Source organism: Rhea pennata, chromosome 4, assembly GCF_028389875.1.
Source record: "Rhea pennata isolate bPtePen1 chromosome 4, bPtePen1.pri, whole genome shotgun sequence".
NCBI lineage: Eukaryota > Metazoa > Chordata > Aves > Rheiformes > Rheidae > Rhea > Rhea pennata.
The window spans coordinates 77,204,860-77,218,675 of record NC_084666.1 but is presented as its reverse complement, the minus strand read 5'-3'; the positions used below and the strand labels follow the sequence as shown (position 1 = coordinate 77,218,675).

Below are 13,816 nucleotides of genomic sequence, written 5' to 3'. Positions count from 1 at the left end.
CCAGGCAGTGCTGCGCACAAGCAACGCTATAGCAGTGCTCACCTCTACACTCTCAGCAACACCCCACCATAGGTTGTCCCTCCTAGTACAACCACTGTGTACTGCAGCGTGGTGAGCCGTGTGGCTAACATCCCTGTCGTGTTCTTGCCCAAAGCACTGCCCAGCCCCTGTGCAGCAGCAGGACTGGCCAGCTCACGGTATCACTGTCCCTGTGATGGGGCCAACTCAGGTCGCACAGTCTGCTCCGCTGCCCCAGCGTGGCTGCTTCCGGTGGAGCCGTGCTATTGTTTTTCTGGTATCCCTTAAACAATAGGGCGTTTGGCAGTTCCGTTGGGACCCGGATGTCCCCAGGCTGCTTAGCTCATCCTGTACCCTGCAAGAATGTCCTACAGATGTGCACTGAGTGTAGCCTGCTGCTGCCTTCAGTTCCAGCCATCCAACACCCTCCATGTGCAAGGTGCCTTTTCTAGGGCAGAGCTCAAGGCCTCTCCCGGGAGAAGAAGTGGGAGGTAGGGTTAAGTTTACTCCTGTACAACACCTTCCTCTATCACCGTTTGCTGAAGTTCTCTGTGATGCAGGAGAAACCCAGCTGCCTTAAGAATAGTCACCACCTCCCTCCATAGAAGAGAAGAGACTCTGATTATGTTAAATCACGGACAAATTTTAAGGCACCGTTATGCTCTCCCATGAACTGGCTCAATTATTTCCTGGCTGGGAACAGGCAGCATTCAACACCCCACTAAATTCACTGATTTCAGGGTCTCAGTCTCAGCTGCCACCGAGTTGAACCCTGTATCATTGTGGACATGGAGCAGGAGGGAGCCAGTGGAGGTGAGCTGATGCACTGAGCGTTGTGTTTGGGAGCTCAGCACACCACCTGTTCCTTGCCACTATGCGTCTGGGTCCCCAGCCATCCTCGGCCCATCGGCGTTTCCCTCGCTCTGCAAGATGCAGGACATGCTGGGCTTTTTCTGCAGCAGCTGGTGGCAGAGGAAAAGAGAGAGGGAATTTCACCCGCTATTCTGACTGGGAGGAGAAATTGCTCATCTGCCCTGCAAACAGGAATACAGCTTCATTGCTAAGCTTCGGCTGGCTTGGCACAGAAGCCAAAACCCGCGAAGAGCTCAAAGGCAGCCCTGAGCCTGGTACCCAGACCTGGATCTAACGAGGAGGAACGTGAGCGGTCTGCCTTTGGCTGCAAAGCCCAACTGTGAAGCTGAACTGGAAGCATTCACAGGCCTCTGTCTCCATCTGACAGCACTGAGACTAGGAGGGGCTACATACACATCCCGAAAGAAACACCCGTGTCATGAGAAGAGTTACTTTGGTCTCTTGGGGTATCCAGAACTCTGGAGTCAGACTCATTCCTTCACTAAAAATAAATGAGGAAGGCCAAGAGGTCAGCAGATTTAAACTAGGATCACAGCAGAACATGCCTGATTTTTTTCATCCTTTAGGGAACACCACTTGGTTCTCAGAAGAAAACCATCGTAATTCAGTGATACCCGCACTCCTGACACAGCTCGTTGATATCTGCACGCATGGAAGGATACCCTAGTTACCACTCATGTTGGTACAATGTCACTCACAGTGACACGTTGCCTCCCACAGCCTCCTCTAAGTACCCCTCACCCCAGAGATGGGCAGGGGACCCGACAACCTGCAGCAATCAGTGAGGAAGTAGACGCCCGAGCCTTGCGGGGTCTTTGGAGGACGTGGGCACATTTCCTCCTGCAAGCAGCCCCTCTTGCTTCAGGGGTCAGGTGAAGGAAGCAAGGTCACCGTATACTTGGCAGGACTGAAAACAATCCCACCTTGCACAGAGCAATTTAGTTGATTCCTGCCAGCAAGGATCCTGCTAGTCCTACCCTCACTAACGAGAACCCCTCCGGCCTTCAGAAGGCATCTGGCATCTTAATGGCCTTTGCGCTCAACTGGATTTTTGCTGCAGTACTCCCTGTGAAGGGGAATGTTTCTCTGTCTGCTTCCTTTGGGCCAGGAATTTGCAGCTTACACGTGCTGATGAAAATGCTCACCAAGATGGGAGCCCCCCTCCCCAAGAGGATGGAGACATCAACTTGGCCAAGTGGTCTCTGTTTCCCCCCTGCCAGGGATTGACTCGGGGTGCTGTGCATGCATAGGATATTCCTCCCCAGTATTTGCCCTGAGCTTTTTGGCTGAACAGAGAGTGCAGGCTGTTCATGGAGAATAGCTGCCTTCCACAGGCACTGCAGGCGTTTCTATACGGCTCTGCCCATTGCTCTAAGACTTCTCCGTGGCCAGGGAAATAGCTTATTTACAGAGCCAGCGAGCTCATTCACCCTGGAAGAGGAGCCTGCAAGTCCAGGGCTTGTTTTTCTGCAGATCCTAAGGAGCTGATGGTCTGTGTTATGTCACAAGCTGCTGTCAGAGAGGAGTTCCCATGGCTGTTATTTAGTTGCTTTTCTGCCAAAGCACCATACGGCAGAGCCCGTCACTTCCTCGGTGAGGTTATCATTTGGCATTTGTTTCCAGCACCCCTCCGGCACCTCTTCCCTGCTCATCAAAATACCAGATTTCTACTTCTCAGCACCCAGCACAACCATACGCCCCTCACTCGCACCACAGGGATGATCCATCACAGCTCAGCGTTAGCTGTTCCTTGCAAATATCGATGCTGGCATCTCTGCAGTGCTCAGTCCTGTGTACAGAATGTGTACATTCTCCCTTGCTCTGGCTTACTCCAGGGAAAACAAGGACAAAACCCACAACTGCTGGGGGGGAAGTGCCTGATCATAGTGGAGACAAAGCTGTCCTTTTCCATACCCCAAGGGGTTGCTCTGCGCACACAAGGAATAAACTCCCAAAAGGCAGCAGACACAGGCAGAACTAGGCACAACCTAGAGGCTGTTGAGTCTTCAAAAAAGCTTCAATAAAGTTCTCCCCCAAGCCCTCCAAAATCATAAGATCAGAGCAACACCTTAGAAATCACAAGCTTTTAAACACATGGTAATTCAGCCTTTTAAATTCTTGGAGTTTTCCCCAGTGAGAGCAAAAAAATCTCACTTTGACCAGTCAAGAAGTGAAGCGCGCCCCAGCTGGCATACTTGGCCTTTATTCCCCAGCTATTCGAATGAATCCAGTTAAAGATGGTCCCTCTTCCAGTGTGCTTATGCCTCTCTTAACGAAGCATTTGCATTCTTGTAAGACTCAGTGGCCTGTGACTAAAGCAAAACAGTTTGAAGAGGCACAAGGAGATGACGGTAACTAGGAAACTAACCCCTGTGATATGTCTCATTGCCTGGCATGTGGACAATACAGTCATTTACTGGACATTTTTAACGTAATGAGGGGAAGGCTGGTGACCTTAAGGTAGCTGCCTTGTCGAGCAATGTCAAGAGGATAGTGTATCTCAGATTAATGCAGCCAAAAGTCACGAATGAGGCTTCAAGCACACACCGGCAGGCAGAGCGACGACTCTTGCCGAAATCATGCAGGTATATAACTGAAGGCAGAAATAGGCTTAACACTTACGCAGTGTGGGGCAGGCTTTGTCACCCAGGTGTGCGTGGGAAGTCCCAGCCACAAGAATATGAAGCTGTGTACCACACACGAGCCTGTGTGGGTGTCAGCCTGGTTCCCTGCCAGCCTTCCCAAGCGCTGCAGCTCTGGATAAAACACTGACTAGGAACACTCTCTTTGAGACAACAAATTAAAGCAAACCCAGGCGGTTTGCGCTCTCATGTGCTCCTGCAAGCTTGGAAATAGACCCACTCCAGTCTCCTAAGCTGCCAGGAAAGTATTTTCCCTTCAATATGACTTTATATGGAGAAGGGGAAACCTTCTGTAAGCAGCATTTTCTAATTCTAGCTTACATGCTGTCAGCTGCTCCTTCCCAGGGCAATGCTCTGGGAGGGGCAACAGCAGACGGGAAGTCTAGCTTCAAAGTAGTTTGTCTTTTCCCATTCTCAAAGCTGCCTGCTCTTTTCTGGCAGATTTACAAGCGTGGTTCCTTCCTCTGAAGGTATTTTTCTCCCTCCTTGAACCTGAACTCAAAGAGACCAAAGAGTTACAGAAAGGTCCTCTGAGAGCAATGTGCTGCAGGATGTCAGGACCAAAGGAGAATACAGATGCAGGGCCTCCTCAGATACCCTCTCTGCTCTTGCTCTCAGACTTCAGCAATCCAGAGACCCCGGGGAAAGTCTGCAAATGCAGACACAGCCTTGCCAAAGAGCTATTTCCTTGCCCCAAGCCCTGGAGAGTTGAGGCTAGGGCAGCATGAGGCCAGGCCCAGTGGCTGGAATACCGTCTACCACAGACCTTTTCCTGCTTCTCACCCCTCTAGGCTCAGCAGGGAACAGGGACCTGCACAGCTAGAAATCTTTCCCCAGTTTTTTTACCACAGTTCAGGCATGCTACCTTCATCACATAAAGAGACCTTGTGTGTGACCTTTGTATAGCTATTTACCAGTCCTCCTTGGGGGCTTATGTGTGGGGTAAAAGGCGAGGAGGGGAAGGCGGCATTGCAAAGAGCGAAACCCAACCCATTTTTCTGTTCTCTGACAAATTCAATTCTCCATTGGCTCTAGTGTTTAATACAGAGAAAAGGCTGCAATTCTGCATGCCTTCTGCCAAGCACAGTCCTCTGCCGCATTCAGCAGCACCCTAAATGCAACCTAGATCTCAAAGCTGCAACAACAGGGAACCCAGTCTTTCCACGGCCATAAGCAAAAGGTGTTTTCAGCACTTGTGGTGTTGCCTGATGGGGAAAGGCCAAGATCTTGGAGCAAAGATGAAACAGCCCTTGCTAACAAACTGCAACAAGCCAGTCTATGACAACTGTCTTTCCTTTTCCCTCTCTCTCCTGCTCTTTTTACCCACCTCACCTTCCTGGTGTTGGTCTCTTAAGAGCTGCTGTCCCTGTGGTCAAAACAGATGTTGGCTTTCTGTAGATGCCTTCACAGCCTCACAGCCATGTCTATTATGTACATTTGTGTTTTGATCCTGACCTCCTATCTATAAAGAAATTCTTCCCTTCCTGCTTTCCTCGTTTTCCCCTCTTTTCTCTGTGTAACCTTGGCTCAGTTTTATAGAGAAAACCTCTTATGGCATGAGAAGGGCCATGAGCTGAAGCGAAGCAAGACAAGAGCTAATCAGCAGCTCAGTAGGGTCTCTCCCAGATAGTGAGGGTGTTAATGCTCAGCCTAGCAATTCATTATTCCCAACTTCACCGCAGTTTGCTGTCTGAGCTGCTCCCTTCGGTGCATATGTAGTTGGGGGAGTTACAGGAAGTATTGGTGTGCGGTTGTGGGAGTGCACTGTGGCAAGGCAGAGGAGATCTAGGAAATGGCTCAGAAACTCAGCCTCTGAGAACACCCTCATTGGTGACTCCTGCTCGCAAGCCGTGGGCTTGTTCAACACGCCGAGCTGCTCTAAGCCACCCTCTTGAGCAGAAAGGACCCCGTTCTTGCAAGATACCAGTTGTTAATCAGTTTGTCTCCTTTCAAGAGCTCTCTTGTCAAGCAGACATAAAGCTGGAAGGAACGTGAAAACCTTGTGGTGTGAGGGCTGGGAGATGCGGAAACTAGGCATGGCAGCATTTATTCATGGTAAAGTGAACAGGGCTTTCAAAAGTCCAACCTGATTAGACTCATTAATTGGTAATCTCCAATTTAGTATGAACCTCAATCAACCTCTGCCCAACAAAGGATTAGAAAGATTTTTTAAACACAGCATGCTTTTCCATCAGCAGAAATAACAAACATAGGGAGGAATTTGCTGATCTAAAGTCATTCCTCCCTAGCAATTTTATTATGCCATGATTTTGAATGAAGACATAGGTAAAATATGGAATACTCTTGGTTAGCTGGGGTGTTGAAAAGCCCCAGATATGCTCATGCTCTCCTAGAGGCATGCCAGGTAATGTGCTCTGAGCTGCCAAGTTATATATTAAACAGCTTCCCTAATAAGATCTTAGCCGTAAAAGCTCAAAGTGTATTAAGCTTCAATGAACCGAAACCTTTCCAAATAACTAAATGTCTTTTAAGAAGGAATTATGGCCTATCCTTTAACAGGGGAAAATCCCAATGTCGTAGATGAATTAAAAAAAATCAATTACACAACTTCAGCCCTACTAACCGTGTCTCAAAAATCCTAATCCACTATGTGCTGGAAGAGCAAGCATGGCATTGAAGGACAGCTGCTTCCATACCCCTTTAACGCTTCATCTCAAAGGGCCCTGTGGTACAAACAACCATGTTTCCCCAGCACATGCACACATGGCTCCACTGTGCCATGGTCTCTGCAGACCCTGCTCAAGGACACTTGCAAGATCCACACACAGGTGCATAACTCCCGTTCATGGTGGGAAAAAGCAGGTAGCAAGCCACTGCCGCAAGACCCTGTGCTCCCATGTGATGCACAAACCCAAACCAGCTGCACAGGAGGAATGGGAAATTTTTCTCTATCACATACTTGGCAGAAACTGCCCTAATCTTCTCTTTCACCAGCAACTAGAAAATGCTCATAAAATGTGGATATTCTTTGGACTCCCTTAAAATCCAGGGAAGGAAGAGCAGTAGGAAAGGGTTAAAGCAATCCAAGCCACTTGATAATTATAAAACACAAATCCAGGAATTTCTTACAGAATGTGATCTGATATGGGTTGTGCTGTCTAGTGCCTGAAAGGCTCAGGAGCCTTTGAGTTTAAGGCAGATGCGTCAGGAGAATATGAGCCTATGCCAGTGATAAGTAGAAGCCTCCCAAGATCCTTCCCTAAAATACCCTGCTTCCGCTCTACTCTGGCAGTGGATTAAAAATAAATAAATAAAACAAAATACTCTTGGCTCCACAGCTGAATTTAGATGGAACAAGCTAGCAAGTGATTTATGTTTCTTATTTTAAAATTGATCTGTGGGAACTCATTCCTTCTCTGTTTGCAGAGCAGAATTAGCTTTATGGGATGCTGAGCCATCTGCAAGGAAAAAAGCACCACTGAGGTGAAGTGGCAGGAATTTGTAGGGGCACATTTCCCCCCAGGACTGTCGATTTCCAAAAGAGCCTGGTAGGCCCAATCCTACATCCATCCTCCCATTTTTTAATCCTTGTGGACAGATGAGAAACCTTGCACCCACCTTTTCCCAAGACCCTGTGCTGGCCAGAGACACCCACCAAAAATTCTTCTAAAAGAGGGCTGCTACGTGAGCATCCAGCAAGCCAAAAAACATTCCTCTGCTGCAGAGGCACAGCATCCGTAACCTTCTGAGGAGAGCACAGTTGTAGCAACTGGGAATGCCTCAAACTGGGCATCCTTTAGTGCTGGTTACAGACAGCTTTAGAAGAGTCTCTCCCCTGCTCCTGCTTGGTCTAAATTTTCCTACAGAAAAGCCTACAACCTCACCCCAGAAGTCTCCCCTCTAGGGAGAACAGGCACGTCTCCATGCATGTAAATCTCCAAGTGATTTACAGAGGATCCTGGGTCTGATCTCCATGTGGCTCTGCAGGGACCGCAGTGCCCCCGCAGTGGGAACAGGGTTCTCCAAAGAAACGGCTGACTGGCTGCCATTGCAAACCGCATCCTGTTCATAGGCTCCACATCTTTCCACTTTGTGAAAGGAAACAAATGTGACCTGTGCTGGAATGTCCAAAAGAAATCACTTCGAACCCCACAGCCCTGCGGGTCCCTCAAGTCCTACAGGTTGTAATAAGGCAACTTCAGTGGCGTTCAAGCAGTTGCAAATTGTCCCTTGAAGCAGGGATTTGCCCATGGCTAATGATAACAGTGACTCAAGACAGAATTTGTCCTGAACGAGGAGCCTGTCTGTTCTTGCACTCATTGGGCAACAAGTGCGTGCCTGGCATTTTTCTGCTCAAAGAGATCGTCACACCAAAAGTCCTTCTAGCTTTTTGATGGGGGTTGGTGCTTTGAGGGTTTGTTCTGCATGGCTTGAGCTGAGCCATGCAACCCTGATTCCCTATGCCAGCTGGCTTTGAATGGCACTGGATACCACAGTCCTCATGCCCTGGGTCCTAGCTGCCTGCAAACAGCCTCAGTGCGTGCATTTCTGCCTGAAAAATAAAAGCCGCCAAGCCCGTAAGAGGCTCTTCTCAGCATCTGAACACACCGATGGCAGCCGAATGGCCACCGAGGACAGCTCCCAGGCTGTCACCAGAGCCTCCCCTCCTGGCCAGAGGGCTAACACAGCTGTCCTGCTGCGCTGGTCCCACCAGCAGTATTCTGGTTTGTGTCCATGCCTGCCAGAGCTGGCAGCAGATGTGAATGTAACTATTAATATTCACAGAGCAAAGTGCAAACAAAAGCCAATCCATTTAAAGGCAATGCTGGGTAGCGGCTTCGCAGCACCCATCTCCCTCGGGGCCTCCGGACCAGAGTTACAGAGAGGCTCCTGGAGCGCAAAGGAAAGTGCTGCAGGTAGTGGCACCCTGGCAGGGAGCGGGGTGAACCTGGAGCCCGCGCGAGCCCCGCCAGGAGGAGCACTGCAACATTGCAGCCTGTTTACCTGAGAGCAAACGCATGCAGCTCTGGCATGCCCTGCTAACGCAGCCCCGGAGGCAGGCACACAGCCTCAACGAGATGGGAGTCTCAGTGCAAAAAGTTAAAAATCTCCGGCAAAGAGATTATGCCTTTCTCCAGCCCCTTCCGGATGGTCCTACCCGTGTGCAGCCTACGCCAGGAAGCGCTGGCTGCATCCCTGCACCTGTCAAACATGGATCGTTACTTACATCCTCCCAAGCTCTTCTTGACTGACTTCCTTTGCTCTCTAGCAGGTATCTTTGGCTGCTCTGGAAATACCTTTTTCTGCACTGCTTCACTGTTTTCACACAAAGAATGCAGGCATCAGATTAGAGAGGTTTGGAAAACACATAGCACAAAGCAAATCCCAAGTACAAGGTCAGGGCAAATTATTCAGGCCCAAGGCCTGGCTCCTTTCTTTCACTTTAACAACAAGAAATGTCCAAGTCATTCCCAGCTGGCAGGCAGTGCCTCTCACTAAGCAAAAACCACAGAGGGCTGTGCAGCAAATGCGATGAATATGGAAAGTTCAACAGGCCACGTATTTTGTCAGCTTTGTCAAATAGCATTTTAATTAAACTTTATTCCCTTGGAAATAAATCTATGGTGGAAAATATGTGCATCTTTAGCAATTACATGCTAAATGTTATGTAACTCCCTCTGTAATGAGTGAGTTCTTTGTTTCTGAGCTGCTTTATTAGGTCTGCAAATGATCTTTTGTGAAATCCAACGCAAGTACTCAACTGGCACTGCCTGTGCATTTTGATCTCCGAATACTTCGTTGGACGCTTCTGTGCACATTAATCTTTATCACACACGCAACTGGCCAAGTAACAGAGATAAAAAGCATGCTCTGTAAGACTTCCCTCTGGGGTGGTTAGAAAGGTGCTTAATGTCTCCTTAAGTGGGACTGTTCAGAGATGATAATGATGCAACAGATTCAAGCAGCGGAAGAGGTAAATAAATCGACTTGCTATGCCTGCACAGTGTCACCTACAACAGATCAGTAGGAGTGGCCCTCCCAGAAGGCAATGAGATACTCAAACGCTTTGAATACCTGGTGTATATGTGATGAAAGGGAGACAAGATGGCAGGAAGGATATGAAATGCAGTGTCAGTTAAACAAGTAGGATCTCAAATCTTTTAATTGCTTGAGGTGACCCCTGTGTCTCATGCACGTGTTTGAGGCCAGAAGGAAGCTGTGGAAAGACCCACTGCCATCTGGCCCAGGAGGTGAATTTTGGGCAAACACCAGCAGGAATGACGAAAGGAATAAAAATGTCAACGTTTGCCCCACTTGCATCTCTGTGTCTCGTCTCCTGCCCTTCAGCTCCCAGCACACCATGGTGGTGGGGTGGGTGAGGAAGAGCCTCGTTCTCTTCTTCCGCTACATGCTCCATCTCTAGCCACCTCCCTTCCTGCAGACGACAGTGAAGGCCAACAGCAGACACAGCTCTGCATTTCCTCCTGTACAAATAAGCAACGTTAAATCAAAACAAGCTCTCTCTGTCTGGCTCCACTCGAAGAGAAAAAAAAAAAAAACTTAGATATATATCCAACAGAGTCAACATGTAAACATGTTTTTCTCGATCGCTTCTCAGACTTCAAAGGCTGCTGCCTGTTGTCCCCAAAGGACACAAGCCCAATAGTCCAGGGATTGCACACAGATCCAGTCTGCCATGAGCATGAAGCCCAAGTCCCCTGTCTCCCAAATTGTACTTTCTGTGCAAAACACACTTGGAAGCCATCACACACAAGACTGATGGAGGCAGGATCTTGCCTGATTGGGTCCTTCTCTGCAGGATCTCACCTCAGCGAGCTTGCAAGGAGACCATGCCTAATTGTGGCAGGAAATGGCAAAAGGCCAAACTTTCACTTTTGGACCTTCACAACACTTATGTTTCTTTAGAAACGCAGAAAAGAGTTAACATCTATCTGGAAAGACACAGAGAGATTCTGCCCTGAGGCTTTGATGGGATGGGATGCGCCTTTCTATTGCTCCCACTGTTGTTTCAAAATCAATGTTGAGATTTACAACTCCCCTTTTCTCCCTACCCAGAAGTCCCCAGAAAGAGCTGAGAGGCACTCTTGAGGGCCAGAGAAATACTTCCAGATGTCTTAGTACCAGGTGTGGGGGCTGAATCTCTGCCTCCCGGCTGTGAGCCAGAGTGATATGTATCACCAGAGGAAGGTCTGCAGCACAAGGGATGATAATGCACCCGAGGGAGGGCTGAGAAGGGTCTCTTGCAACACGGCTGCTGAGCAAAGTGTGCCTCTCCCGCTCCCTTCCCTGCCATGCCAGGTCAGAGCTCTCCTTTCAAAAGGCAAGCAGCTCCCCAGAGCCGGAGAGGAGGAGATATTTTACCAATGACTCATCACCGTATCTCCAGTGGAGCTTTTAAACATCAGATAATAGAGAGTCAGTGCCAGCCTGCAAAGGTATCCTGCTGCACATTCACAGGGTCCTTTTCCAAGGAAAAGGTGTAGTTCGGCTGTGTGGTGGATGTCCCATACATCCTGGTCCTATTCATAGCTCCCCGACTGCCACTGTGACTAGCAGAAGATCAAGAGAGTCTTGTGGAAGTTTTCCAGGCTGGTGGGTCAGAGACAATCATCTTCCCCTCTGTGCCTCTCACCTTCTTGCCTGACAGGTCATGTTCACAATTACCCCTTTGGACTCTGTCTCCATAGCATGGGTCAAAGCCCAGCCAGGCCTCGCAGGCATCCAGCCTGGGACAGACACAAGGAACAGCAGCAGCTTACAACACAAGTACGGATACCTGTTCTGTAAGGAACTCCTGGATAACCTTGGGCAAAGGGGTGGAGAACACAGCCCTCCTCTAAAGCACAACCTCAGCCATTGCCTTCCAAACACATCCACTTGCTTAAACTGAGTTAGCGGGGCCAAGAAGCAACATGATTGTTCAGAAGTGCTGTGCCCATCTTCTGACTCCTCTGGGCAGGAGAGGAAAGAAATCTTTCCCAGTGCTAGGCAGAGGCTCAGGCAGAGGCTCTACTTGTCCCATCCCACCTTGCCACGAGGGCAGGAGCCCCAGTTTGCTGGCTCCTGGCTTGCACAGCAACCACCTGCAGACCCCAAGGCAAACTTACTGCAATACAGATGAGGATCCTTTCCAGAGGCTGCCAGCCTGGTAGTGTGTTGGCAAAGGAACAGTGAGCCTACAAGGATCTGTCCTGCCGCAGGAAGCGTAGAGAGACCCAAGCTAGTTTTAGGTAGCTGCTAGCACAGCTAACCTGAAGCGCAGTACGTGGTAGAGCGGTCTCCACCCTCGCTAGCTTGCTCTGCCTCTCAGTGCGTTCCCTCCAGGGTTAACATTTTGCTTCACAACATTCCTGGCTAATGTACAAGCCCAATCCTTTGCACAAGGTTCGCATGGAGCCACGCAAGGTGTCGGTGGGGAGCAGCAAGTTGCATAATCCGATTCTTGCCCAGCCTTTACTGCTTTCCTTGGGCCACGGGTGTTCCAGAAACATTGTTTTGCAAGACATAGTTGGCCTAAGTTATGGGAAGAAGGAGAAGGAGGAGGTGGAGGTTGTGACCCTGCACACACTGCGCTTATGAAAACATTCCTCCAGCAAAATAGCATTGGCGCTGCAATACTGTCCTTGAGACGTGCTGCAGGCTGCGCGACTGGGGTGTCCTGTGCCACCCTGCCTCCCAGCAAAACCCGCTCTCCTAACCACTCAGCTGGAGGGCAGCTCGGAAGCCAGGATTTCTAGCGGAGGCTTCGCAGCTGAAATTTCTTCTTCCTAGAGTGCTTTCTCTAAGCAAAAGCTTGGGAAGAACTGAGCTCCTGCTGTTCGGATTGGACATGCTGCAAGTGCAAATCGCTACAAGCTGATTCGAAGAAAGCTGCTACCTGTTCTACCGCATCAAACCAGAACAGCGATGGTAACACGGACTCTGAATTTCTGCGGCTTTCACATCCATTTAATCGGAGGATTTCCGAACCTCCTCTTCTCATCGTTTGTCATCTTCCCCTGGGTGGCTGTAGCCCTTCGTCCCGTGTCACGGCATCCCAAATCGCAAGCAGCAGCTGAGCACATTTGAGCACAACAGAGCAGGAGGGCCCTGTGGCTCTTCCACAGCTGGAGGCCCATGGAGAGTGGCTACGTCTCTGTGTATTTCTGGGACACAGCTAAAGTTTTACTCCCAAGTTTAGGCAGCTTCATGTGACTTGGACTCCCAAGTCCATTTAAGGTAGTTTTGAAATCATTCCGACTGTAGAATAAGCATCCCAATAGGACAAAACACTACCAGGAGCTTTCAGCACCAGCTTTTGCACCGGGGAAAGACAGGTGGCACAGCTGGACATCTGCTGGTACCCCGGACAGCTGCAAGCACTGTGCCAGCCTTAATCAGGCTTTTAACCTGCTCGGCACGAGTTTGCCTTGGCATACAGACACGGCCTCCCTGGCACGGCTCAGCCGCACGTAGCTGTAAGAGGAAGACAGCCACCAGGGCGACATTACTTACGTCGGGGCGCTCAGCACAGTGCTTGTTTTACCAAACGCAGCTTGTTCTAAGGGAGACAGGGAGAGGAGAGCAGGTGACACCCAAAAGGCAGCTAAACCCTGCTGCAACGTAGCGCTTTCTCGGCTTCCTCTGCTCTGGGTGTATGGGGGGGAACGCAGGGCCCGTAAGGCATTTGGAACAAACCGCGCAGGGAAAAAAAAATAATTAAAAAGCGAAGAAAGAAAGAGAAGAAAGGCTTAGCTCGGCCTCGCCGCCCCGCCGACAGCGGCAGCCGCCCGGTGCCGCGCACTCTGCACGCGCTCCCGCGCTGCGCGCCCGCCCGCCCCGCTGCACGCCCGCGCACCTTGCTCGCAGGCTCCCTTGCTGCGCTGGCTGATGGCGGGCTCGCCGCGGCTCTGGGCGCGCAGGCTGGCAGCGCGCAGCTGGCAGCCGCTGCCGTAGGTGAGCCCGTCGCTGCCGCACACCGGGTAGCGGCTTTTGCACACGCACACGCCCAGCGGGGCGGCGGCGGCGGCGGGGCCCGGGCTGCCCTTGGCCTTGCGGCGCTTACGGCTCTTGACGCACTCCAGGCCGGCGGCGCAGCGCCCCTCGCCGCCGCACGCCTCGCCCTCGCCGCGCCCGCACTGCCAGCAGCAGCCGCAGGCGTCGCGCACCCGGCCCAGCGGGCAGCCCCGCGCCGGCAGCGCCGGGCACCGCGCCGCCACGCACGGCCCGCAGCCGCCTGCCTCGCCCGCCAGCAGCGCCGGCGCGGCCGCCGCCAGCAGCAGCAGCAGCAGCGCGCAGGGCGCCATGGCAGCACGGCCCGG

The 13,816-nt window shown here is 50.9% G+C and overlaps 1 protein-coding gene across 1 annotated transcript in view; it reads right to left on the bottom strand.

Moving 5' to 3' along the window:
• Positions 1–13,816, bottom strand: part of IGFBP7 (insulin like growth factor binding protein 7) — a 19,688-nt gene extending 5,872 nt beyond the window's left edge. The window contains exon 1 of the mRNA XM_062574380.1: positions 13,354–13,816. Coding sequence (XP_062430364.1) covers positions 13,354–13,801 — 448 coding nt within the window. The 5' untranslated portion in view covers positions 13,802–13,816. The remainder of the gene's footprint in view (positions 1–13,353) is intronic.